This window comes from Pongo pygmaeus, chromosome 2 (assembly GCF_028885625.2).
Source record: "Pongo pygmaeus isolate AG05252 chromosome 2, NHGRI_mPonPyg2-v2.0_pri, whole genome shotgun sequence".
In the NCBI taxonomy this organism is placed as follows: Eukaryota; Metazoa; Chordata; class Mammalia; order Primates; family Hominidae; genus Pongo; species Pongo pygmaeus.
Genome location: NC_085930.1, coordinates 63,365,910 through 63,392,744, shown reverse-complemented (window position 1 = coordinate 63,392,744; position 26,835 = coordinate 63,365,910). Strand labels below are relative to the sequence as shown.

At 52.5% G+C, this 26,835-nt stretch overlaps 2 protein-coding genes across 9 annotated transcripts in view; one reads left to right on the top strand and one right to left on the bottom strand.

Moving 5' to 3' along the window:
- SLC6A6 (solute carrier family 6 member 6) overlaps positions 1-22,270 on the top strand; it is an 87,497-nt gene extending 65,227 nt beyond the window's left edge. For all 3 annotated transcript variants that reach the window (XM_054482264.2, XM_054482262.2, XM_054482263.2), the window contains 8 exons: positions 801-904; positions 1,033-1,157; positions 5,127-5,239; positions 10,096-10,233; positions 11,358-11,460; positions 11,976-12,076; positions 14,560-14,730; positions 17,756-22,270. In XM_054482264.2, the coding sequence (XP_054338239.1) occupies positions 801-904; positions 1,033-1,157; positions 5,127-5,239; positions 10,096-10,233; positions 11,358-11,460; positions 11,976-12,076; positions 14,560-14,730; positions 17,756-17,896 (996 nt within the window). In that variant the 3' untranslated portion in view covers positions 17,897-22,270. The remainder of the gene's footprint in view (positions 1-800; positions 905-1,032; positions 1,158-5,126; positions 5,240-10,095; positions 10,234-11,357; positions 11,461-11,975; positions 12,077-14,559; positions 14,731-17,755) is intronic.
- GRIP2 (glutamate receptor interacting protein 2) overlaps positions 21,211-26,835 on the bottom strand; it is a 116,699-nt gene continuing 111,074 nt past the window's right edge. For 4 of the 6 annotated variants that reach the window (XM_054482254.1, XM_054482256.1, XM_054482258.1 and 1 more), the window contains one exon: positions 24,108-26,739. In XM_054482254.1, the coding sequence (XP_054338229.1) occupies positions 26,578-26,739 (162 nt within the window). In that variant the 3' untranslated portion in view covers positions 24,108-26,577. Of the gene's footprint in view, positions 26,740-26,835 lie in introns of all 6 variants that reach the window. The other 2 variants (XM_054482255.2, XM_054482252.1) reach the window with 2 other exon arrangements.

Genomic DNA, 26,835 nt, shown 5'->3' with positions numbered 1-26,835 from the left:
TGAGGGTGGAATTCAGAGTTAATGGCCTTGGAGGGTCAAGGGGCAGATACCGAAAGCACACCTTCTGGCACTCAGCCTTGTGACCTCGGGGAGGTGGAGAAAGCCCTGGGAGGTTTTCTGGGTTTGTCTGAGGACCTGAATCCCCAGGGCCTTCCGGTTGCTTCCCAAGGGCCTGTGCTCTCCTTCCCCACCAACCTTCCCCCTGGACAGGACACAGGTGGGAGAGGGGTTGGCCAGCCTCAGAGGACAGCTGGGAAAGAGCTGTTTAGTGACGATTCTGGAGAGCAGCTTTGTCTGTATAGTTCCTTGGGACCTCATTCCGCATTCTAACTTGGGGGTCTGCAAATGGTAACAACAATGGTGGTGACAGCAGCCTTGACTTATGGGCTTGCCATGTAACTGGCACTGAGCTGAATCGCCACTCTTTGAACCTGGGAAATAGCTCTATGGGGTAGGGCAAAGGAGCCCATTTTATAGATGTGAAAACTATCTATAAACTGCAGGAGTGATATTTACTTGCCCACTGTCATTCCAGGGTTGGAATCCAGATTCATCTGCTTCTGAAGCCTCTTAACCCTGATACTAGGTCGCTGGGAGATGGGGTGTTTGATTTCTGGGGCTCCTTGCAGCTCAGCACTGCCTTGAAAGGCACCTTGAATTCGAGCATAAATGTTCCATTTGCATGTGCAAGGTCCCGTCCCCAGGCCATCGCCAGGTGGACATAACCCTCGCTGCCTCCTCCAGGAAGCCAGCTCTAACAGCCCTCCTCTCTTTCCTTGCCACCTCCCTTCCCCTCATAGGTGTGGATTGACGCCGGGACTCAGATATTCTTCTCTTACGCCATCTGCCTGGGGGCTATGACCTCACTGGGGAGCTACAACAAGTACAAGTATAACTCGTACAGGCAAGTGTTGCGCCGGCGGGCCTGGTGGACTTTAGAAATGATGATGATGTTTAAAGAAAAAGAGAAGTAGGGAGCGTGGCTTCCTTGTGTTGTGAATTAACTTGCTCCCTGACATATGTGTAACTTAGGGACTGTATGCTGCTGGGATGCCTGAACAGTGGTACCAGTTTTGTGTCTGGCTTCGCAATTTTTTCCATCCTGGGCTTCATGGCACAAGAGCAAGGGGTGGACATTGCTGATGTGGCTGAGTCAGGTACGGTGGTATCGGTGGCAGTGGTGGTGGGCACTGCCACCTAGTGTGTAAGCCAAGTACTGCAGGCATGAAGCCAGACCCCAGGGGGCTTTGAGGGGGGACGAGCCTGGTTTCTAAAATGGACCCCCCCCCACCAAGATGTCCCCCAAATATCAAAGAGTACAAAAGCCAAATTTTAAACATTTTTATTGCAATTTGGCCCGAGGGGTGGCAAAAGCATGGGGGGTGGTTAAGTTGGGGAATTTTTAGCTACCTTAGTGTGGTCTTCCCCGCCCCCCGTCCTTCCCCAGCAAACTCCTGGTTTCCACAACAGAAACCACTTTCCTAACTCAGGCCCAAGTCAGCCACCAATCGGCATTCCATCACCACCTTCTCAGCCTTGGTTTCTGTATTTTGCACTTTGCTCCCAGTGCGCTCCCTCTAAGCAGACGCATTCATCCATCCCACCGATTTCTCGTGAATGAGTCCCCACTCTGTGTCAGGCACCACCGTAGGCACTGGGTGCAGTGTGTGAGGGGAGGGGGTAGATGAGGGGACGACCTACTGGGACGGTGGCAGATCCAACTGGTGGTGGGTTGTAAGCACAGTGTCACCCCTCGGGGTGTGGGCCCTGTTGACCAGGCACTCTTCCTCGGGCTACCTGGAGTCACAGGCATGGAGGATGTCAGTGTCTTAGAATCACGGACTCTGCACAGACGGGGACCTTAGGAATCTGGGATCCCAGAGTTCCAGCAAGGTGCTTCTGGAACCTGAGAATCATGGGGCCTTCAGTTGCTAGAATCTGCAGTCTCTCAGGTGCCTCGATTCTGGGACTTGGCCATGGCTGCTTGAGGTCCTGGGTCTGTAGCTTTAATTGCAGTGGCTTGGGTTATGGGATTCCCTCAGGCTCCCAGGATCCTCAAAGTCCACCTTTCCGACCTCTCCACCCTTCCCCAGCCCTGCACAGTTTACTTGGAGGATAGTCATCAGTTGGTTTTGTTATTTTACATGCTGAGCCCCCAGCCCCACCCTGTCCATGTCCTAATTTCATACAACCTCCCTGGGGCTACCTGGAGGTGGCAAGGGTCCTGGGCTGAGGCTCCTTCCAAGCCGATGGGAGAGCGTGGGGTTTATGAACTTCAGGGACCACCATAGACTAGGGCCAGACACAGCCGGAGGCCCTGCCATTCCACTGTCCTTGACCTCCTGTGCCATCTGTATTTGGAACATGAGGCAATGTCCCAGTCCCTGAGTCCTAGAGCCCTAGCACTGGAGGGTCAGAAGGTGCCTCAGCATCGTGTGTCCAGATGTTCCCTTCTCAGATGAGGAGACCAGCAACCTGAGAGCAAGGGCTTTGCTTGGGATAGGTGGGGCTACAACAGGGCTTTCTGAACATCCTGTCCACTATTTCTCCACTTGTCACATGCTGGACAGGCCTTCTGACACAAGGGTGTCCCCCTCCTGCCACCCAGCCCACCCTGGACACATGCAACAACCTCTGGAGAATTTGGCCCTTGTGACCTCCCAGAGCCCCTGGCCCCTCCTCACTGTCTTCTTTGCTTGGCAGAGATGTGCACTGCCCAGCCCCATCCTGAGACCCCTGACAACACTGCAGGACCCCCTTGGCAAATCCACATGTCACTCCCACACACCTCTCCACTGTCCCTGCTTCCAAAATGGACCCTCAGATGTACTGTTCCCTCCACTCAGCCCAAAGAGCCCCCAAAAGAAGGCCAGAGACTGAGAACGCAGAATGTAACTCCAGAAGTCTCCATGCCCCTTTGGGAGTTTGGCAGTTAGAGTGGTGAGGGGGAGCCAGGGATGATTTATACCTCCTCTGCAGATGGCTTGCTTTCAGCTGAGGGCTTTCAAACCAATCGCAATTGAGTGGGAATCTCTAGGAGTATGGAGTGAATTTGGCAATGGGAGATACAGATAGATACATACAATGTATCTTCCTCCATGGACAACGAAGTATTTTCATAGACACATATATTGTCAATCTCAGTTGTTATTTCCTCCCGTCCACTTCAAACACCTTGTCATTTATTCCCCACGGTGATGTCTGAACAGCCGGCACATCAAGGGTGATTATTTCTCTAATAAGCTTTTAACAAGCACCATATTGAGCGAAGTGCATTTGAACAAGATAATTATTTAGCCTAACGGAGTGCAAACAAGACGTGGCATGGCACATTGTCTGCTAGCAGAGAGGCATCCAGAGGTTCTCGGAGTGGCTGGATTATGTCTCCTGGACTTCTCTCTCTTGAGTTCACCATGCACTTTTAGAGAAAGACGCTCAGACCCTCTCCCAGAGGCTCGCTTTAGAAAGGCAAAACTAAAATACAGAAACAAGCGAATTGAGAATCTTCACAACGTCCCTGGTGGGTTGGGGGTGGTGGGGGCCCATTTTGCATCTGTCTCGCAGCTGGCTGGACTCGATTCCTCATTCGGTGTGGACCAGTCAGGGCCAGTGCTGACGTTCTGTAGGGACCGGTGGGGCCCCAGCCTGGGTGGAAACGCCACGGCTTTTGACTCCAACTTCAACTTTGATTCAAAAGTCCATCTCACCGGGTCCTGGGGGCCATATTTTTCTGAACCTGGCACTGGTTCTTTTGGGCATGTTCTGAGCAGTTTTGGGCTTGGTAACCCCCTTGGTGGGGGTCTCCAGCATCTCAGTGACCAACCACTCTGTCGCTGCCCGAGGATATATTTTGGTCAGGTTTTCTCTGGATTGTAAAAGGGCGCACCTTCCCTGCCACACTGGGGGTGTTAACACCATATAATGTGGTTTCCGGTTCCAATTTATTGTCAAGTTGGGTTTTGCTTTTTGTTTTTCATTCTTGAGCCATTCGTCTGGTTTCTGATCCCTGCTGAACAGCTCCTGCTCTCTGGCCCTTTTTGTTTCCTGCTTCTTGACTTTTTTTTTTTTTTTTTTTTAGTCGTAGATTTTACTTTCTTTTGCTGCCCTCGCTTCTCAGACCCACAGGTCTCAGTTAACAACTAAATTCTTTCCGTTGGCATCCGCTTTTAGGCAGGCTGGAGACAGAAGGAGACATTTCTCTCTGTCTCCGGAATGTCTCCCATCAGACATCCCCTGAGCTGACAGAGCTCCCATCTCCCCAGCTCTCCCTCAGGTTCTATCCAAGTCCCCTCTTTTGAAACCCAGAGCCCTTTTCTAGTGACATGGTATCTACCTCTGAGAATCTAAACACAGGAAGGCTCCTTGTGAGTCATTTATGGCCACCTGCCCCTCACTTTTCAGGTGGGAAAACTGAGGCCCTGAGAGAGTATGGGGTGATTCAAAAAGGAAATTGGAAGAGGATGACTTGGATGCAGGCCTCAGGGCTTGCAGGCCTGGGACCGTGCCCCTGCACCCACGTTCCCTCAGCTTTGGGCCCTGGTTGGCCCAACCTTGACCTCGTGGGCTTGGCTCTGACCTTGCCAGGGAGAGCCCCGCAAATGCACCCCTGAAGAGACAGGCCTCCTATTGGGCATGGTTTTGTATTGGTTTTTCTTTCCACTCCTATGGTGTTTTAGCCATTAACTCAGAAATAGAAACCTTCCCTTTGCAAAGGAGACTGGGCGGTCAGGTCACCACCACGCTCCCCCGCCTCCTTCCAGCAAAGGCTGTCCACTCGATGGCTTTGCTTTGGGGTGGGAGGATCCTCCCTTTCCTTTGTCTCTGCAGACCAAGCCCCGGGCTCAGTCTGCATCCTACCCCAAAAAACCACGCCCCGATGGATGCTGGTGTGTGAGGAGGCCACGTGTGCTGTGTAGGAGACACATGCTAAAACCGGGCCCCTCCTGAGCCCCAGCGTGTCCCACCCAAAAGCGAGACAGGCCTGGTCTCTTTCCCCAGGCCAGAGTTCAGACCTGGCTCCCTGCTGTATTTGGGTCTGAGTGTCTTTGTGTGAGCCCAGGGTTCCCAGTGGCTTGGTGGCTGATGTCTCCTCCCCTGTGCCCCTCCCCGTTTTCTTTCCTTTCTAGGTCCTGGCCTGGCCTTCATTGCCTACCCAAAAGCTGTGACAATGATGCCGCTGCCCACGTTTTGGTCCATTCTTTTTTTTATTATGCTTCTCTTGCTTGGACTGGATAGCCAGGTGTGTATAAGGGATGGCCCTGGGGCGACTGCCCCTGTGGGGAACCTGACTCTGGGAAAGCCTCCTTATTCCACCTGGGAGGTGGTCAACGCCCTTCCCCCCTCCAATCAGACTTCCAGTGCTTCAGCTGTGAGGATTCCTCCAGGACACCAGGAATAGAAAAAGCTCTGGGTCCCCAGAAAGTGCATTTGAACAAGATAATTATTTAGCCTAATGGAGTGCAAACAAGACGTGGCATGGCACATTGTCTGCTAGCAGAGGGGCCTCCAGAGGTCCTCGGAGTGGGTGGGTTATGACAGGGACAACCAGGGTTTGTGGTTACAGTCAAGCCACAAATGACGAATTGGAGGCCCTGACTCAATAAGTCACGATGTGCTCCAGTGGAGCGTCGGCGGGGCACAGGAGGACATGGCAGATGGGCGATTCGGAGAAGGGACCCACATTTCTGTGTGAGCTGATCATTGTCTGGGCCATCGTAATCAGTTGCAAGTGCCCAGGAGAAGCCTACGCCACTCTCAGAATTCTGTGCTCCCTGGAGCGTGCGAGGGGCCAGGCATTGGCTCCCTCCCGTGCTTTATACACCGCACAGGCCGGGAGCCTCGCTGAAACCCGCCCTGACCTCTGGCTGTCCTGGCTTCTGCCCTCCCAAGGCAGGACTCTTGTCTCCACTGAGGTTCTTTCCTGCACTTCTAAACCCCGCGTCCCACCCCTTCAGGGCTCGGGCCTCCACTAGAAGGTGACTCATGGCCAGGGAATGCCCATGAGAGCCGATAAGGGGCTGCATCTGGCTGTAGAGTAGCCAGTGCCTGGTGCGGGGTAGTCAGCAGTGCTTGGAGGACAATTCACTTGAGCTCCTGGGCCCCTTTCCCTGGAAATAGGTGTATTTTTGACAGGGTCTTGTTGAAACAACAGTTCAGAGCACAGACATGACTCCAGGAGTAGGGATTTATGGCGTGTGGGACAGGCTGGTTGTGTGCCCAGGCCAGCATGAGTCCCTCAGAGAAGCAGGTAGGATGTAGACTGTGTAGTCTGGGTCTGCAGGTCTGAATGCCTCTTGGGAAGCCTTTGAGCAACTGAGACACCCTGAGAGGTTGGAGCCTGCAGCCAGGGCGGGAGAGCCCTTTGTCCCCCTCCCCGCGGGCCGCAGTCTTCAGAGTCATTGTCTGAAGTGGATCCCCAGGACCTGGTAGGGGAAAAGTCTCTGAAGGTCAAGCAGAGGAGGGTGAGTCCAGAGAGAGGAGGCGGCCAACCAGCAAGGTCAAGAGCAGAGCAGGGGATTTGGCAGAGAAGGGAGCAGGATTAGCAGAGAAGACAGAACGAAAACATCAGGGAGACAGAAAACAAAATACTTCTGCAGTTGTTGATAGACTTGAGCTGAATAAACAAGCAGGAGGACTCCATTAATCATTCCTAGTTAATGAGTTTGGCCTTCAGAGGCCCCAAGCAAATGGCTTTTATAACTTCTTCCAGAGCTCTAAGTGAAAGAAAAAAACAAAAACAGAGTTTAATAAATGACAAGGCATGACATCTTCATGGGCCCAAAATAGGCCACTTGGGCTTTGGAAATGGCTCCCTGAGCAGGTGGAGGTGGTCACTCTCCCCAGGAAGTGGGGCCTGGTAGAGGACACGCATCTCTCAGGGAGGCCCCGTGCCAGTGGCACACGGAGAGAATCTGGTGGGCTCTCACAGCCACTCCTCCTACTTTGCAGAGCGAGGAACCCAAGGCTCAGAGCAGTTAGATGACCTGCCAGGGACAAGGGTAGAAATTGAACCTAAGTCACTGGTCTCCCAGGCCCCATGTCCCAGGGAACCAGGATGGGAATCTGATGGCACAGGTGGGGCTTCCTCCTTTGCATCTCTTTGCTTTGTGAACTTGGGGAAATGGGGAAGGTTTTGCAGATGCCAGCAGTGTGCCTCACCCACCGCCAGCACTGTGACAGGATCAGAGCCCTCTGCCATAAGAGGTGTTCACTGGGTGCCAGTCCTCATGGCAGGCTTCTATGTGCGTGTGTGTTTGGGGTGATACACACATTTACCATCTAAACCAGGTTTAAGTGCACAGCTCAGTGGCATGAGTACCTTCAAACATTGTGCAGCCATCACCACCATCCATCTCCAGAACTTTTTCCTCTTCCCAAATGGAACCTCTGCCCCCATTCAACACTGACTCCTAACTCCCCAGTTTGCCCTCCTGCCAGCCCTGCGCCTGGCTTTTTATACATGAATTCCTTAAGCTGCAGTGTTGCGATGCCTGGGTACTATTTTTACCCTTCTTATAGCTGAGGAAACTGAGACTTAGAGAGACCAAGAACTTAGCCAAGGCACCACACAGCTAGTTATGGGCTTGATGCTGGGTCTGCCTGTCTGCAGAAACTGTCTCTTACCTGCTAGTTTGTCCCAATTGGCCTTCCCCTTGAATTCCCCCAAAATAACTTCCTCCTGTTGGAAGTAGGGAGATCTACAGCCAACAGGCAGAGGCCTCCCGCTGATGTTATTGCGTCCTGGGCAAGGGAGCAGAGGGTGTGACCCTGACTCATCAGGGGTTCCTACCATTGGTGGGAGCAGTCCGTCTGGCCTAAGAGCCATCATACTGCTGTGCATTTCTTGGTGAGACAGGGTAGAGGAGTCAGCCATGTGGAGGCAGATGCCTGTTGCCATCCAGGCTACCCAAGAGGGACATGGTTTTTTGTTTGTTTTGAGACGGAGCCTTGCTCTGTCGCCCAGGTTAGAGTGCAGTGGCTCATTCTTGGCCCACTGCAACCTCTGCCTCCTGGGTTCAAGTGATTCTCCTGCCTCAGCCTCCCAAGTAGCTGGGATTACAGGCGTGCGCCACCACACCTGGCTAATTTTTGTAGTTTTAGTAGAAACAGGGTTTTGTCATATTGGCCAGGCTGGTCTCGAACGCCTGACCTCAGGTGATCTGCCTGCCTCAGCCTCCCAAAGTGCTGGGATTACAGACATGAGCCACCGCGCCCAGCCGGGACATGATTTTTTAACAAATTGTGAGAGGAGATGAGAGTTGGAACCCACTCCTCTTGCACCCAAAGAGCTCGCCCAGCCCGCTGACATGGGTTAACAGTTATCTCCCACTTGCAGATTTACTCTAATAATTTCAAATCTTTTTCAACATCCCTGCCAAGTGGGCAAGATCCTCCCATTTCACAGAGAGGAAAGTGAGGCTCGGAGAAGCCAGTCACACAGCTGTTAAGCGAGGGAGGGCCGAAGAGGCTGGTGGAGGAGGGCAGTGTTCTCCGGAAGCGCCAGGAACTGAGAAATGGGGGTTTGTGCTGGTCTTGGCCCTGATTCACAGCGACACTGACCTTCCTGTCTTTAATTTCCCCATCTCAAAAAAGGAAAGAACCTTTGTTTTTAGCTCCTTTTGAAGCTTAGTGTTTGAGCTGCAGGTTTGCTATAATTCAGTGGCAATTTATGTTCAAAACCCCTTTGGCGGACACATGAGTCAGAGGTCAAAAAAGCAGCCTCTTCTCTTGGATCTCTCTCGAGAGCCTCCTGCTCATCTTTTCCCTTATTCCTGGTGGCAGTCTCATCTCTCCAGCCCTTGTCAGCACATGAAAGGGATTTCTCCTCGTTTGTGTTCCTTCCCTGGATTTTCCTGCAATGCGTCCCAAAGGAGGAAGGGGTTAGGATTTGTCTGGTAGGAATGCTGGGTAAACGTCCTTCACAAAAGCCTCGTTCGGATGAAAGAACATCTGGGTCCAGGTTGAATAAGCTCTTAGACTTTTGAAGGTATCAGATAGGCCTTGGAGGGTGTGTTGGTTGACAGGGAAGTTTGGGTGTAGCCATCCAAATTTAAAGTGCTGCTGTGTGCTCTTTAACCCCAAAGCTTCTCTTCTAAGACCGTGCTACATGCACAGATGCCTGCACACAGGAAGAGAGGAAGAGCTGAGTCTGGAGACCATCAGCTGGGCGTTAGATCAATGGTGATGCCTACCCACAGGGTAGAGTTTTATCAATTGAAAAACGAGGCAGCTTTCTGTGTAATGATGTGGAACAACCCCCGAGATAAATGGTTAGGCACGAGATGGAAAGGTTTAGAAAGACTGAGAATTCCCCTGAAATGTTACCTACAGAGGGGCCTTTTCCAACCAGCTTCTTTTCCTTTGGGAGCCCAGGGATGGGTTCCTGGAGTCCCAGGCAGCAGGTGGTTACACAGCGTGTGTGCACACATGCAAAGTCCTCTCATGGGCTTGTGATCCCCAAAGGATTGAAAGCCACTGTGTGAATCTGACCTGAAGTGCCTGCCATTCCACTGATGGGGAAACTGAGGCTCAGACTTCCCCTGACCTGCCAAGCAAGTTGGTGCTAAGGTCCACCCATTCATCACATTTGCTGAGCAGCCAATGTGTCTGGCAGGGCTCGGCATTCGAGGCCCAAAAGTGAGTGTGGTACCACCCTTATGTTCCAAGAGGATGGAGATCAATGAGGGAGGTTGTCATGGCAATATATTCATGCCCCTGAATGTGCCAGGACAGAGGGTCAGCATTGGCTTCAGAGGCGCAGTTGTTCTCAAGCTGAGCTTTGGAGGATGGGGAAAGGCATTCTGGTGGCAGGAACAGCCTAAGAGAAGATGCAGAGGTGTGGAATATTTGGCCAGCTCGGTGTGGACCACTGCATGTTGCATTGTCTGGCTCCAAGGAGTGGCATGCGGGACTCCCCAGGCACAGTCAGGGAGGCTAGGCTCACACACTTGGACTTGATCTCACAGGCCAATTCTGGACACAAGGATGGTCACATCTGCTCCTGCATTGTGTGTTCCTGGGTCCTTCTCTCCGAGCAGCAGGCAAGGGTGGCCTGAGCGTCGGCTGCTCACCAGCTCTCTCTCTTCCCCTCCTCAGTTTGTTGAAGTCGAAGGACAGATCACATCCTTGGTTGATCTTTACCCATCCTTCCTAAGGAAGGGTTATCGTCGGGAAATCTTCATCGCCTTCGTGTGTAGCATCAGCTACCTGCTGGGGCTGACGATGGTGACGGAGGTAGGTGGCTCTCTCACCTGTGTTTCGGGCTTGGTGCTCCAATGCCCTCCTCAAGGCCATACTGGAGGCAGCAGCTGGGTGAGAGGGCCAGGCAGGGGCTTCATCTCCCAGCCCCACCCAATTCAGGGGTCCTGCTCAGACCAACACGGGGGCAGCACGAGGGGGCTCAGGAGCCCACAGCTGACCCAAACTACGCAATTATTTTGCCTGTTGCCGTGGCAACACTGACCACCCACTGCCCTCTGTCCTGATAGGCCTAGGAAGAGGATCTTCAGCTGAAATCCATTTCACAACAACTCTGTTTACCCCTGACTGTGTGCCCTTCTCAGGCCTGGGGGTGGGGTGGAGACATTCTCAAGGGAAACGCAGGCCTCCCAGGAAATACCACAGCGCCACGTAGAGGTGCACCACCTTGCAGGTCACCTGCCACAGGGCCGAGGCCTGGTGGGTATGGGTTGATAGGGGGCACATACACTATTCAGAGGGTGAGCAGGGGCCAGGAGGAGGGGCGATTTCAGATGCAGACAAGGGAAGCAAAGAGCAGAAGGGAACAGGAACGTCTAAGACGTGTCTAGCAAGAGGCAAGCCAGATGAGATAAAGATCGTACTAAGAATGGAAGCCTAGCATCAAAGCCAGGGCACGCTGTCTCCTGCATGCCCCCCCACCACCTCCCCTGTTCCCCAGGAACGGGTCCCATTTAACAATTCTCCGAAAACCCAATTCAGGGCTTCGCTTCACCATTTTTCCTTACCAGAAGTAAAAGTGTTTTTCTGGAGGTGTTTGTAAGAACCCCCACCCCGGAAGTCAGATTGCAGGGCCACTCACTGAGCAGCTGGGTGACCCTGGAGTCTTCTCTGTCAGCTGCACTTGGTGTGAAGCACCTCCTTGGGAAGCAGGCTCCTGTGGACCCATCATTTTGCTTTCATTTATCTGTATGTGTGTTTTTAATTACATTTGTCAAACATGAAGTTGAGCATCTTTTTGTATATTTATCTGGTCATCAGAGTCTTTGCCCATTTTTCTCTTGGGTTTTTTATCTTATTGATATGCCAGAGCTGTTTGTATATGAAAGAAATTAGAGACTAGGTAGGAAATCGACCTTCTGTGGTTTTTTTCTTCACAGGGTGGCATGTATGTGTTTCAGCTCTTTGACTACTATGCAGCTAGTGGTGTATGCCTTTTGTGGGTTGCATTCTTTGAATGTTTTGTTATTGCCTGGATATATGGTGAGTACAGATTTTTTCATGTCCTTTCTCAAGGTTCTCCTTTGGGCTTCTCTACTTAGAAGCTTCAGAAGCAGAGAATACTAACGGGAATTCAATTTGAGTTGAACAGTAGGCCCTCCCTACCTAGACTACACAAATAATCTCACTGTAGCCACACTGAAGATCCTCCTGGTGCTAAAGGTGCGAGGTGTGACTGGATGTTTTCACAGATTCAGAATTTGGTTGTGCAGGACCTGGAATGTTCCCTTTTTACCTCCTTGAGGCCTTGGGTTTGAGTTTGGGCTGTGCCTAAGATTGCACACCTAGGGTTTGTGGTGTGCCTCAGATTGCCAGAAAAATACAAGATGCAGAGTTACATTTGAATTTTGTGTAAATGTCTGTTTCTGCCACACTTGGATATCCATGGTGGGAGATGCAGAGGCCTGGATCAGGTCCCAGAGACCCGCCTCATGGCCTCTGAGCCGCTGCTGGCCTTGAACACTGTGTCAGCAAATGTCCCCCTCTGTCTCTTGCAGGAGGTGATAACCTTTATGACGGTATTGAGGACATGATTGGCTATCGGCCCGGGCCCTGGATGAAGTACAGCTGGGCTGTGATCACTCCAGTTCTCTGTGTTGTGAGTTCCATTTCTGTGGCTCTGGCTGGTGGCCTCTTCTCCCTGGGGCTTGACATTTTCACCCGCTAAACCATCTTTCATGCAGCATCTGTTCAGCGTGGGCTTATAATAAACCCAGCTTCAGTGCTGCCTGGGAGAGGGGAGGAAGGCTGCTCCAGGGAGTTAGCTTGAGTTGAGTTTTGAAGGATAAGTAGGAATTTGTCAGGAGTAGAAAACAGGAAGGGCATTTCTGGCAGAGGAGCCAGCCTGTGCAGGGCCAAGGCATCCTAAAAGAAGAGGGTATATCTGGAGCATGTTGAGAAATCCAGGGGATCCAGAATTGAAAGCACATTCTTTCCCCAAACCTTCCAGAGCTCATGAGCTCGGTTTGGGTCACTGGGGAAATAGAGGGGCCTTTGGGATATCTAGTAGAGAGGTCATAGACATTGGAAATGGGGTGTTTCCATGGAGAGGTGGGGGTAGTAGCTTAGAGAGGGGAAGTCCTGGGTTATCCCGAGGATAGGGAAGCTTTGGACTCACCCAGGCCCAAGGGTATCGGTGTGCCACGTTGTTCTTCCCACGAGGATGCTCTCGCCCACCATGTTGGAGTTGGCCTTGGCACCTGCCCGTGCAGTCTGCTTCATGGTCCCACTCCAAGGTGCCAGTTAATGGAATTCCTCCATGGCAAAGCCGTCAGGGTTTGCAATCACTTATCATCATTGGAGCTTATTGCCAGGGAGACCACATCCGTCCTGCCATTCACGGCTCCACTATGGGGAGCACAAATGGCCCAGTATTCCTTGGATTTAGGAGACAGGTGCTGAGGACAAATAGGCCCTCCCCTCCGTGACCTGCTGTCAGGCCAGACTAAGTCAATGTTGCTGTTAACTCATGGTATGACCTCAAGCAAGTCACTTCCCTCTGTGGGCCTCAGTTTCCCCACTTGTAAAACCAGGAGACTGTGAAGGAGGACCCCGGGGGCAGCTGACGACCTTAGACTGTTACTGCTATTTAATATGCATGAAGCCTTTTCCTCTGAAGTGCAGACTTTCTCCCACAAAAATAAGTAATGGTAAGAGCCAGTAACCACAACAATTGGCGAGTTTATCGTTGGAGATGAGTTTAGTTGGCCCACCTGTGTTCTCATCCTGGTTTAATGTTTGCTTGTGGGCAGCTCTTCTCACCACTCTGACCCTCGGTTTCCTTATCTCTCTCCCCGAGGAGCTGGATACGTCAGAGATAGGCTGCATTCCCAGGTGGTGAGATGAGGTCACCCTCATGGAGAGGAATGGGAAACAGGCAGGCACTGGCTGCAAGCTCCTCCCGCTTGGGAGGGCCCAGGGCAGCATCTCTTGGGACTCACTCATCTGAGCCACAGCCCTACACATAGGGATGGGAACAACAGCAGGGCCAGACGTGCAGTAGGTACCCAGTAAAAGATGCCTGCAGGCTAGTGCTCTCCCTTGCCCCATCACCGACTCTGCTTTAGAAAGATGCATCTTCCTGTCAAATCCCAGTTACTAGGTGTTGAAGAGTTAGGCCATTTTCACATTGTAGACCAATCCGAGGCCACCCTGGGCCCTCCTCAGAGATGCTCTCATTCTGACTAGAAGCAGAAGCCCCGGGAGCCCCCAGCCAGCCTTAGGTGCTCTTCTCACAGGGAAAGGTGGGCTTTGCTCCCTTTAGAGGCACAGGGCTGACCCCACCCCACCATTCATGCATGCTGATGGCCACTAGCCATTAGCGTGGACCCAGGGCTGGGCTGTGGACACCGAACAGGGCAAGGCCCAGGTGCCCAGGCCCCTGCTGCCGGTGGCTCAGAGATAGAGATGGAGGGTGGCAGTGGGGGAAGAAAGGCTTTCATCTACACTGCTAGCACTTATGGTGCACTTGTTATATGTACCTAGAGCTGCACCGGGTGTTAAAGAAATAGGACAAGACACACACATTCCTACTCTCAGACTCACAGTCTGGCAGAACACGTGTGCCCAAGAGATGGTTACAACCACTCGCTTTCTGGAAGGAGAGGTCTGGGTGGTGCCTGGGCGAGTAAGGCAGGCCCAGTGGAGCCCAGTTACGATGAGAAGAAGATGAGGGGGAAAGAGGGCCAGGCAGAGGAAACAGTCTGTGCCAAGACCCAGAGATCAGTGGCGGAGGAGCTAGAAGGAATTCTTCAGGGTGGCTGGAGTGTGGACATGGAGGGAGAGCTGAGGCAGATGAGGGAGGAAGGGGTACAGCTTCTGCTGACACTCCTGGCCGCACCGAGGAGTTTGGGCTGCATCTGCTGGCACTGGGAGCCACAGAAGGGTTTTAAGCAGGGAAACGACTTACTCTGTTTTCACCGGGGGGGATCCTTATGGCAGCAGAGAGGGGTGTGAGGCCTGAGCCAGTCCTTTCCCAAGGAGAGAGACCCTTCCCTCAGGTTGAGGCCAGTCCTAGTCCCAGAAGCCCCCCACCCCCCAATGCCCAGGACCCCTCTCCTGACTGCCCCCATCTCTCCGCAGGGATGTTTCATCTTCTCGCTCGTCAAGTACATACCCCTGACCTACAACAAAACATACGTGTACCCCAACTGGGCCATTGGGCTGGGCTGGAGCCTGGCCCTTTCCTCCATGCTCTGCGTTCCCTTGGTCATCGTCATCCGCCTCTGCCAGACCGAGGGGCCATTCCTTGTGGTAAGTGCTTGGGCCCAGGGCCAGGGGAGGTGGGAGGCATGAGGCCAAAGGTGATTGTTGTCGGTTTGCTGTGTGATCTCAGGCAAGTCACCAACCCTCTCTGAGCCACAGTTCCCTCACCCATCCGGTGGTTCAGCTTGTGGGCAGGAGAGTGCATTGTGGGAAGACGGGAAGCAAGTACAGTTCACATGGGAGAAGGCTTTATGGAGACACTGGAAGCCGGGCTGTGGGGTGAGGAGGAACTTGCCAGGTGGAGGATGTGAGAGGGAAGGTGTTCCTGGTGTTGGCAGGGTGGGAGTGGGCAGTGAGGCTGGAGAGGTGACTGTAGCTTTGGATGCCAAGCTAAGAACTGGGGCTTTATCCTGGGACCAGTGGGACCATGTTCCTGAAGCGGTGGGACAAAGCCAGGAGCCTAGGGAGGAAGCCTGAGCCCCACCCAGATGCCTTCTCTTATTGAGGAGCCAAATTTAGGATCATCCCAGCCCATGCTGGGGTCTTCTCCGGATCTGTGGCGGCAGCCAGACCTCTGCCTCTGTGCCTGCCGGGGCCTCCCCTGGCCCCACCTACCTTCAGCCTCCTCTCAGAAATTCCTCCAACAGCCCTGGAGATCCCAGGCCCTGGCAAAGGCCCGACTCTTTCCAAGAAATTCTTTTCTCAGAATCTCTCTTAACCTTTTGAGCTTGGGCTGGCTCCAAGAGTGCACTGTTTTGTTCTGGGCTGTTTTTATTGTTATTCTCTTTTAAAAATCTGGAGCCAGGATGTCCTGGGGCCCTGGCTCCCTGCTGGGCTGGGTCCTGTTTCCTCCTAGGCAGGGGAATGGCCCGGAGGTGGTGCTGGTGGCAGGGGAGGGAGGGGAGACTGAGGAAGCTGGCAGGGCAGGAAGAAATCCTTGAAACTGGGGAGGCCCCTGGGGTTATCCTGGAGCTTTTGACCCATTCTATTTTTTCAGAGGACAGAGGGCAGGACCCCAACCAGTCTTTAGCCAGAACGCTGAATGGCCCTATGAGCTGTTAACAGACTGAAATACTGGGCCTGGGGACAGACAGGGAACAGTGACTGTCCCGAGCGCTCCAGGAGACCCCTCAATACTCTAGGCCAACCCAACCAGAATTTCCAGAATGTCCTTAGTGTCCAGAAGCCAAAGGGTTCATTAGGGCACAGCAAGGGGTCTCTAAAGGTTCTGATTGGTCTCTGCTCTGATTGGTGAGTGCCCACAGCAATTACATACCATTGGCTCAGGGGGACACCCAACAGGTCACTAACTTAGTGTCCTTCAAAGCCTCACTTTAAAATATTGGTCCAGCCCACATTTAGAAGTTTGGGTGAAGTGGGGTTGGCATGGGGGAAAGAGGTGGGGGAGTGGGTGAGGGCAGGCTTCACCCCACACTGGTACCCTGTCCTCCTGTGCCAGTCTGACTTCACCAAAGGCCCCTCTGAAGGCAGTTGAGCCACCATCTGTCTATCTTTCTTTATGTGCCCCTCAGGGGCTCCCACCTGCACAAGTCATTAAGGTGTCCTCCCAGCCATGAGCTTCTCTCTGAGCCAGGTTCTGGCAAACCCAGATCTCTGTCCCAGGATGGTTCCAGCTCTGCCTGAGCCTCTTGTGTAGGCAGAGCCCCAAGTGGCTGCCTGGAGGTTTGACTCTCCTCCGCCCTCCCAGGCACAGCCCGTTGTGTGGAGGTGGAGAGGCAAAGTGATGGAGGGAGAGCTGGCAGGTGGCTCAGGTGAGGGAAGTCACGGGGGGTGGGGGGGTGGGTGGGTAGGGCAGGGAGCAAACTGGAGAAGGTGCTACAAGGAGGGGACCTGGGCCAGATCTTGCAGCTTTTCAAGAAAAGATGGAAAACTGGATTTAAAGAACAAAAAAAATAGAGACAGGGTCTTGCTCCTTTGCCCAGGCTGGAGTGCAGTGGCACAATCACAGCCTCAAACTCCTGGGCTCAAGCGATCCTCTTTCCTCAGCCTCCTGAGTAGCTTGGACTACAGGCACGTACCACCATGTCTGGCTAATTTTTAATCTTTTTTTTTAAGAGTTAGGGTCTCACGGTGTTGCCCAGGCTGCTTTTAAATCCTGACCTTGAGCGATCCTCCTGCTTCCCAAAGTGCTGGGATTACCGAAAACTGGGTTTTTAAATGAAATACTGTAGCTTTTAATAAGCAGCTTTTAAAAATTTGTAACATACCTACGTTGAATGTAAATGCCTAGAAAGAGGGCTTGTTGTTTTGTTTGTTTGTTTTTCAACTGCTGGCCTATTCAAGTATCTGAGTTGACACTTGGCAAGAGGTGGACTGGGGAGTGGGAGTCTGGTTGAGTCCCAGTTCTGACATAGATTTTCTGGGTATCCTTGGAGAGGGACACTCAACCAACTGTGAGGACAAAACTCACCCTGCTCAGGTGTGATCTAGAATTCCCATGCAGCTCCTGTCTCTTGGAAGGGCAGCTCAAATGCAAGCGAGGTTCTCCAAGCCCTTAAGATGTAAACCCTGCTGGGAGGACTGGATGCCTTCAGGAAACTAGGGAAGACCTGTCTCTGCAAGAAGGCAGGAAGTGTAGCTTATGGGAGGCTGAAGGAGTTTGGAGTTTCTCCTTGGGGAAGGTGGGAGCCATGGAGGCTGAAGACAGTTGTCCAACTCAGGGCATACAAATGAGAGGAACTCAACTGCTGCTTTGCAAGGCAGAGGAATCGGGGGAGAGAATCACAGGGAGGCATATTTTAGTTCCATAGAAGAAAAAAAGCACATGAAGGTTGAGTCCCCCATCCCTATAGGAATGTAAGCAGGGGTTTGGCCAAGAAAGGAAACCACCAACAGGAATTCTGCCTTGAGTCAGGGCCTAGCAGGACCTTAGGAGCGCCTTAGTTCAATTCCATTGTTTCCAAAAAGGACAAAAACAGGAGATCAGAGAGGGTGTGAGTTTACCAAAGACCAAACAGCACACGAGCCAATTCAGGAGGAGGCAGATGGCCCCGGCGAAGGGGAGACCAGGCCGCCTGACTTTTCCCCCCTCACTCTTGTCATCCTTCTCCAGAGAGTCAAGTACCTGCTGACCCCAAGGGAACCCAACCGCTGGGCTGTGGAGCGCGAGGGAGCCACACCCTACAACTCTCGCACTGTCATGAATGGCGCTCTTGTGAAACCGACCCACATCATTGTGGAGACTATGATGTGAGCTCTCTCGGGTCGACGGGGCCGGCGGCTTTCCTGCTGTTTACTAACATTAGATTCTCATAGGACCAGGTTTACAGAGCTTTATATTTGCACTAGGATTTTTTTTTTTTTTTTTTTTTTTTTGGTAATTGTCACAGAAAATGTAATTGTGGGTATGTGTGCGTGTGTGTGTGTGTGTGTGTGTATCGTGTGTGTGTGTTTTGTTTTGATTTGGGGGATATTTTGTACAAAAAGAAAACCCACGGGAAGATGTCCGTGGAGAGGCAGAGCTTTCATACTGAATTAGATGTATTTTATGGGAATTTGGTAAATTTTTCTTTGTATTTTTTTTTACATATAAGTATATATACACTTAGAGATTGTCATATACTTTTACCACTTGAATTGATCTTCTTGCCAGCAATAGATCTCATTTTCAAAAGCAATTCTTCGGTGCTGTGTAGCTGGCAGAAAGTTCTGTCCAGTAAATGCAGGATGGAATTTTCCTGGGACTCTACACCCATCTTAAGGTGGTATACCTTTCAAATCCTGGTTCAGATGGAGGAAATAGCAGGAGAGAGGACCCATTAGCTGGCAGACCCAGAGGGAAGGCGAAAGGAGGGCTGTGAGGAGATACCTCATTAAACTTGGCTTAGTGAAGAAGAGAGATGCCAAAGTAATGAACCAACACTTCACATAAAGGAGACTGGCTGAAGCTGAATGAGGAGGCCCTATAGCAGAAGTCTGATTCTAAGAGTAGTAGCAACTTGTACCAGAAGCAAAATCCCACTTTTAATTTTGAGATGGTGAGTGGCTAGTCAGTAGACCGTCAGAACCACTGGCCAGAGAGGGAGCTGCTAGAGATCCAAGAAGGCTGGCAGGAACGAGGCTCACAACTCAGCCTCGCAAGAGGTGGCAAAGGCACAGGAGGCCACAGTCCTTCTTGGGGCATTCCAGGCAGAGAAGGAGCAGAGGCTCTCCCGGCAGAAGCTGGGGTCTCAGGGTTCAGATGAGTCTGTTGCATTTGCATGGGGTCATAGCAGGTTCTGGTCATTCCCCAAGCAACATCTCAGCATCTCTTAAAGTTGCCTGCAGGAATGAAGCATGACATACCTGTTGAGGGACTAGGGGAGTGGTGGGGAGGTGAGTGGACCAAAGGATATAGGCCCCAGGCATGCAGATGGGCCCGGTGTCGGGGAGGGGTGCTTTCTTTCCTCATCTCCCCACTCCCCACTCTCAGCCTGGGAGGCTCCTGCCAAGCCCTCATTAAAGATGCCACTCTGGGCTGCCCTGGCACCTAGGAAGGCACACCAAGAACAGCTTTTGAGTCTGGATCCTCCACTGCGGGAAGTGCTCCCAGTTCAGAACAAGGGCAGCCCGTGGTGCTGACCTAGGATATAACAAAGCTCTTCACTTCAAGACCCCTGCAATAGCTGGGTTTACAGACATTTACCACCCGGGGACCCAAAAGAGAAGGCCTAGGAGAGTTTTCTAGAAGGTTGGGATTGTCAGGGTCCTGGCCCCCCAGAACTGGCTTGATCAAGGGCCTTATGTGGAGCAGAGGTTGTCTCTGAACCAGGAGAGAAGGTACTATACCTTTCAAATCCCCAGGGCAGACATACCCCCACCCAGCCCCTATTTGGACCTAAACTGTGCCATTTGAACAGTCACTTCCAAGCTCAGTCTAAATGAAACCGAAACATGACCACGCACAAAGGCAGTCACTGCCTCGAGGGGTGCAGACCGCAGAATTTTCACAGCAGGGGCTCTTGGAACCCTGGAAACCCCCTTCTTAAATTTGGGAGGAGGAGTACGCCTTTGGTGTCCCCCTCCCAAGGGGCAATTCTGAACCCCATCTTTGGCAGGCATACATATTTCACTGTTTCCAGAGCTATCTACTCTGCCAAACAACACCCAGTCCTATTCCAAACTCTCAACGAGTCTATCTTGTTCCTATTTTTCTATGTATTTATGGTTGCCGTTGTGTCTGATTTGATTTTACTGTTTTTTCCCTGATTTTATGGAGTAGCATTGTAACCTGTTTTCCTTTGTCTTATATAACTTTAGTAAACTAACCACTGTCAATGATTGAGGGCAGGTGGCACGTGGGGAAGAGGGGACTTGGCACGCAGTGGCTACCTGGGCATTTGTGGTCATTTCAGTCTCCATCTCCCCAGCGGGGGCTCCCTGGGTGAAAGGCCACAGTATTTTGGGTTGGTAGGCAAATTGCAACATTCTGGACATGGCCTGAGGAAGGCCTCTTCTTATAAGATTCTCAGACCAAATTCTAGACCAAAGACACATGCAGACCAAGTCCCCAGGCCCCGCCTGGAAGGAAGGCCAGCCACCTTCCCCAAGTCGTTCCTCAACTCTCCCCAAGGCACCTGTCTCCAATCAGAGCCCTCTCGCCCAGCCAGCCCTGGCTCTGTGTGTAGAGCATAGCTCTGCGAGTACCTGTGTAATAATGCTCAACCTTCATGTCTCCGTATAAATGAAACTTTCCATGAGAGCTCATGACTCTGGTCCACCTGTCTATAGAGAATGGGCAAAGTCCTTCACCTGCTTTCTGCTTGGGATGGGTCAGAAATGCTGATGCCCGCACATAGCCCAGCCAGCCAGATCTGGAAAGGAAGCGAGGGGGTTATTTAAATCAACTTTTTAAGATGAAGAAGTGGGAGATACTGCGTTGAGATGGGCCATGCTAGGGCCACAGAGGAGGTTTCCTGACGGTCAGGGAGAGAAGGGCCTCCAGGGTCCCCTAACCCAACGCCCTTGTTGTAAATGAGGTAACTGAGGCCCAGGGAGGCACTGTGAGCCAGGAATGGATTTTCTTGAAACAGCTCTAGCTGCAGGTTCTCTGAGGTAGGTGCAGGGAATGGTGAGTGTATAACCAGGGCTACATCCAGCAACATCCTCAAGGTCTTCCTGACAACCAAAGACAAGCCTTTATGGAAAAGGAAATGCCCTCCCCTCCATGTTCAGGGATGAGGGGAGCAGCAGCAGCCACACTCCCACCGTCCTCACACAATTGGACCCACGCTGTGGCTCCGTGAGCTGGGTGACTCTGGCCTCACCTGCACACCCCAGCCCTGCACGGGGCCCTCCTCCTCCCAGCAGCCCTTGGTGAGTTAGGAATTGAGATCCCTGTTTGTGAAAGGGGAACTGAGGTGCAGAGAAGCCAGAGGTGTGCCAGATCCTTAGGCAGGATTTAGATGAAGTCGCCCTGGCTCCAGACTGACCCCGAGGCTCTGCAGGGAGTTTCCAGGCAGCAGGAAGTGGCCTTGGATGCTCTCCTTCCAGGACAGCATAACCCCTGGACCACGTGCAGCTCCTTCACTGCCCCCTGGATCCCCAGCACACCCCCAAAGACAGTGGGGAAACACAGGGAGAGCACAGCATGGCCCCTGCAGCCCACTTCAGGGCACTCTTGTATCACCCGGGTCCTGCCACACTGGTCCCCCACCCAGCCAGCATTTCCCAGCACAGCCCCTCTCCCTGGGGAAATGCTCTGGGTAGCCAGTCTAAAGGCAGAGGCACCTAACTGCTCCCCGCACCCCACCCCACCCAAGATTCAGACACAAGCCGGGAAAGGACCCAAGAGAAAATCCTTCAAGGTGGCCTGAGGTCCCATCCCTCCCTCAGACCCATGTGGTCCCAGGCCAGGCTGTCCGTGTAGACGTGGTAAATACCACTGTGCAAAAATCGAAGTACAAAACCACAAGACTAAACAAAACAAACCCAGAGAGCAAAACTTGTAGAGGTGGGCAGTCCAGAAAGCAGGGGGCAGCCCTCCCGCTTTCCTTCTCTCCCTGACCCTCAGAATATATATTGTTGTAATAGGAAGCATTTCTTCATTGTTCTCTTGTGGGTGTCACTACAGACATGTTCTGGCGTGTTCTCCGAGGGATGGAGCATCCTGTTATATATTTGACTTCAAATTGAGATGTTGGCTTCATTTTTTTTTTTTTTTACCCAATTAATCTCCCAATCCCTAGCAACTGTGACTCTGTATTTAGCACAAAAGAAAGCTGAGAACGTGGGTCTTGCCTCCTTCCAGAAATATGTCTGGCTCATCAGGACATTTTTTTAAAACTTCAAAATATTTTTAAGATATTTTAAACTTTTATAAAAAAAAAATCAACCAACAAGAGATTTTTCTGAGGAGGAACATTTGTATTTGAACAAGATCCTTGGTGTGTAGTTCAGTCTTGCAGTATACAAGCTTTTGTGTATAAATGTTTTATGATATGATTCCCTGTATTTTGCAGGGGTTTTTTTCTCTTTTGCTTTTTAGATAAATATGTATATCGATATTTTAAATTCATCTTTGCTTTTTTTAGAGGAGTTTGTAATCACCTTATAACATGAAAATAAACATTTCCTTTTTAACATCCAACATGTGTGGGTTGTGTTCTGGTGAGGTATTTCCCCCGCAACGTTTGGCAAACGCTTTACGTTTTATAAAGGGCTTCCCGTCCAATCCCAGGACACTCCTCAAAGGTAGGTATTTTCCCAGATTAGAGGTTACGACATGGAGGCTCACAGAGGAAGCCGCTTGCTCACTCAGGGGTACAAGCAAGTCCATGAATGAACCTGGATTCGCACCCGGGCCCATGAGCTCTTGGCCCTACTGGCTCTACTGATTCTACCTGCTACATGCCCAGCCCTGTACAGCTGGGAGATCTGGCAACAGTCACCCGAGCCTCAGTTTCCCCATCTGGAATAAACCATTGTCCCCATCAAGGCCACCGGGATGATTGGAGGTGATACTGTTGGCCTTAGGTGCTCGCCTGCTGCGGCTTTCAGTCCCTCCTTTTTAGCCTTGGGCTGCCCTGCCAGAAGTGCAGGAAGCGGGTGGCGGGGTGGGGGGAAGGGTAGAGGAGGAGCAAACCTGATTGCCCTTCTCCCACTCCCCCACCACCAGGTGCAGGCACTCATTAATACCCAGTTAGGGGCTCTCTGGGGTCAGAACAGGTCCATGTTTGGGGCAGCCTTCCTGCCAACAGCGCCCCCCACCCTTTGGGATGGACAAACTTGGGAGTCAGTTGAGTCCTTTGCCCAAATAACCAGAAAAAATTCTCAGTAACTCATTTATAGACAACGTTAGAATAGAAGCCCACCCTACCCCCATTTGCTGGCTCTTTCTGACAGCCTCTGCCTCCCTCCCTCCCTCTCTCTATGTGTCCTGGCCATGTGGCTTGTGTTCAAGCCCTGGTTCCATCCCTTACTACCTGCGTGGCCTTGGGCAAGTTACTCAACCTCTCTGTGCCTGTTTCCTCATCTGTAATGATGGGACAAGAATAGAGCCCACCTCCGAAGGCTATTGGGAGGATCCAGCAAGCTCTTGCAAAGCGCTTAGAACAGGGCCTGCTGCCTGCCTTGGCCTTTACCCTGTCTACACCATTCCCAAGACAGAATACTCGCTTCCTGGAAAGAAGCTCTTCCTCTGCTCACAGAACTGTGGCCTCCCCAGTGGGGCCTGGCCCTGGCCTCTGGGTCCCAGACCCTGCAGCTCACCTGCCCTAGACACTCTCTGGACACTCCAGGCCAGCAGCCAGACTCCAGGCTGCCCTCCTGCCACTACCTTCCCAACCTGGGCTAAAGAGACTTGCAGGCACCACTGCCTGCCTCTGGCTTTCCGCTGCACAGAGAATCAAATTCATTCCCCCTACCTAAGCCTTCACGAATGATCCCTGCTACCTCCAACCTAGTCTCCAGCCCCATTCCCCTCCTAGGCCTTCTTTCTCTTCCTTGAAACCGTCAAACTCGTTCCTATCTTAGGGCCTTTGCACTGGCTGTGTCCGCTGCCTGAGACACTCTTCCTCCAGGTCTCCATGGAGGCTGGCTCCTGTCTTCAGGTCTCATTGCAAATGTCGCCTCTTGAGAGAAACCCCTCCTAACATTGTGAGCTAAAGCCCCTCACCCTGGTCCCTCTATCCCATTACTCCCTCGTTTTCTTTGTTGCACTTGATGCCTTTTGAAATAATTATTTATTTGTTTACTTGTTGATCGTCTGCCTGCCACCAGAATGCGCAGACATGACCTAAATCTGTCTGATTCATGTTTCCCAGGGGCTGGATGATGGAAGCAAATGGCAAACTTTTTAAATTAATGAATCATCAAAAGCAGGTGAGATGTCACCAGACCCATACAGAAGCTGACTCTTCCCAACCCATGATTTTTTTAAAAAGCAAACTTCTACTCTAGGTGGATTTAAATAATTTTATTTCAAAAAATCATCCCCATCGCACTTACCCCCAAGCCACTGCAACCCCTGGTGGGACAAAGACTTAGACGAGGGCCCCAAACAGACCATAAGCGGCCTTTGCAATACAGCCCCTTGTGCTTCCCGAGAGCCCTAAGAAAACCCGATGTAGAAAAATACTTTACAAGGAATATGTTCTAATCTCAGCCAGAGAAAAATACAGCTTTGGGGGAGGGGGCAGGTGGAAGGGGACATGTCACGGGCTGTTCCCAAAATGCATAGGCAGGCAGGGCGCTCACTGGGGAAAGGTGTCAGGAAATGTCAAGTCGGGGATGAACCATCCCCATGAGAAGCCAGAAGAAATATTGCATATGAGGAGGCCGGCGTGGCTGGGAGGCCCACCGCGAGCCTGATTGCATACGTTTGGGAGAATGGCAGAGGCCTCAGCCCGAGGAGGGAGAGAGGGTATTGGTTAGAGTTGGGTGCATCTTCCCTCGCCTGGAGTCCTGGAGTCAATGCAGTTTTCCCAAGCCAAGAGGCCCTGAGAGTGTGTCCTGTCCAGCCCTGTTGCTTAGCAGAGGTCCAGAGAGGCTGAGCCACCTGTCCAAGGTCACACAGCTATGGCTGCTTGCACCCAGAAGCCACACCTCTGCTGTGCTGTCCCTCACCCCGAAAAGTGAGGGCTCTTGGCTTTCACTTGGTGCCCTGTGACAGGTAGACAGTGCCCTTTCACCCTAGGCTGAGCACACAGGAATCCAAGATAGCAGAGGCACTGAGCACCCCAGGCACAAGCATGCAGGGCCCTCAGGGAGGGCACCGAGGGGCAGGGCCCGGGGAAGTGGAGGGGAGGGGTAAGGGAGGCAGGCCGCCAGGAGACAGCATGGGCAGGTCCCCAAGGGGGCCTTGGTGGGTCGGCAGAGATGGTTCTGGCCCTGACCAGGAGGCCTGTGTCTGCTCAGACTGTCCACCCATGATCGTCCAGAGGGGCTGGGGGTCCAACCCAGACAGGGTCACACAGCAAACAGGTAACAGACCCAGGGTGAAAAGAACAGACCTCTTGACTCCTCATCTGTTCCCTCAAATGGAAGAGCACTTTTCTGGCCTCCAGGGACCTCAGGTTGGAGACAGATGGAGGTGGGAGTGGGTGCCCCGTTTTCCTGAGACCCCTGTGAGAACTGGGCCAGGCAAAGCACATTCCCAGCCCTGGCTACACCCGCCTGCCCACTCCATCCCAGGCACCACTCAGTAGACCACCGGGGGAGGCCCGCACCCTTCTCAAAATGAAGAGGGTCTCTGACTTGTGGACGTTGAGGACAATGATTTTAAGGGATGCTGGTGCTTCCAGATTTCAAGTGGGAATAGACTTCTTTGAATAAGCACTTTGGACACCCTCCACTGGGCGAGAGTGTCCCATCTTTTTCTCTGGCCCATTTCTCTCCCATCTCCCTCCCTCTTTCTCTTCTTCCTCCACTGATCTGGCTGTAAAGAGGAGCGCTACCGCCTCACAGGTCCTGCGTCCATTGCTTTTCAATCTTCATTGGATGGCAGGCGAATGGAAGCTCCAGGGTCTTTTGCCCCAAAATGACCCCTCCCACATGGAGGGGCTTGGGCTGAGCGGGCGTGCAGATGGGTCAGTGGCCACACAGCCTACAGAAGAAGCAGGAGGGCTGAGAGCCCAAGGCCCATAGAGCCTGCCCAATGGGCCCAGAACCACAGTCTCAAGTCCCAGAAGCTTCAGACTGAGATGCTGAAATGAAAGAATCACCCACTTTCAGAATCAAAGGGCCAGCACTTCCTGGGATCCCAGAGGCCTCAACTTAAGAGTCTCATAAGTGGGGACCAGATTCTGGGAATCTCAGAATCTCAGGACTAGCAAGCCCCAAACCCCCATTCTGGAGAAGCGAAGGAGCTGGGCTCCTGTCTGAAGCAGCATCCTTCCTGGTGGCCGACTCTCTAGATGAAGTGGCTCCCCATCAGGAAGCCAACCCCCGAGCGCGTGTGCACACATCATGGGAATGCCTCATGCCCCAATGCATGACTGCGCTGGGGTATCCAGCTCCTGCCTGCTCACCTCCTGTGACCGAGAACTCACTCCTCCTTGCAGCTCATTCCAGCTCCATGGCTTTGCTGGGAGGAAGTGCTCCCTACATTTTCGACCTCTCCAAGGAGGCCCCACAGAGACCTGGGACAGCCCCCAGGCCTCTCTCCTCTCGGCTGAGCAGCCTGTGCCAACCCTTCTTAAGGGAGGCTCCTCTGGGCATCTTGGAGACCCAAGTTGGTGAGAGACCCCAGCTGTCACTCCAACTAGGGCACGACCTCCCTGCCTGGCACCCCAGTCACCACAGACCTGGGGAACAGAGACCAAGCATCATCCCAGGCTCAGAGTCTGCCAGACCAACAGATGGATGAGTGGGTGGCCACTTCTCCAGCCCGGCTACGTGTCTGGGAGCCAGGATCTGCCTGGGTGGCCCCTTAGGAGTTCGGCCCACATGCTAACTTCAGAGCATCCGGGGACTGCTGGGGCCTGGTGCTCGGGGGGCCCGGCTGCTGTGTGCTGTGTGCAGGTTGCGACTGATGACCAGCTCCAAGACATCACCCGCCTCGGCCAGGAGTGGCACCGCAAGGCAGCAGTCGAAGTCCCGTGTACGGACGTGGTTGACCTGCATGGGGCACAAGCAAGGGAACAGAACTGAGGTGTCAGCCCTGCTGCACTGAAGGGAGCAAGAGGGAGAAGAGATGTCCTAAAGATGGGCCCT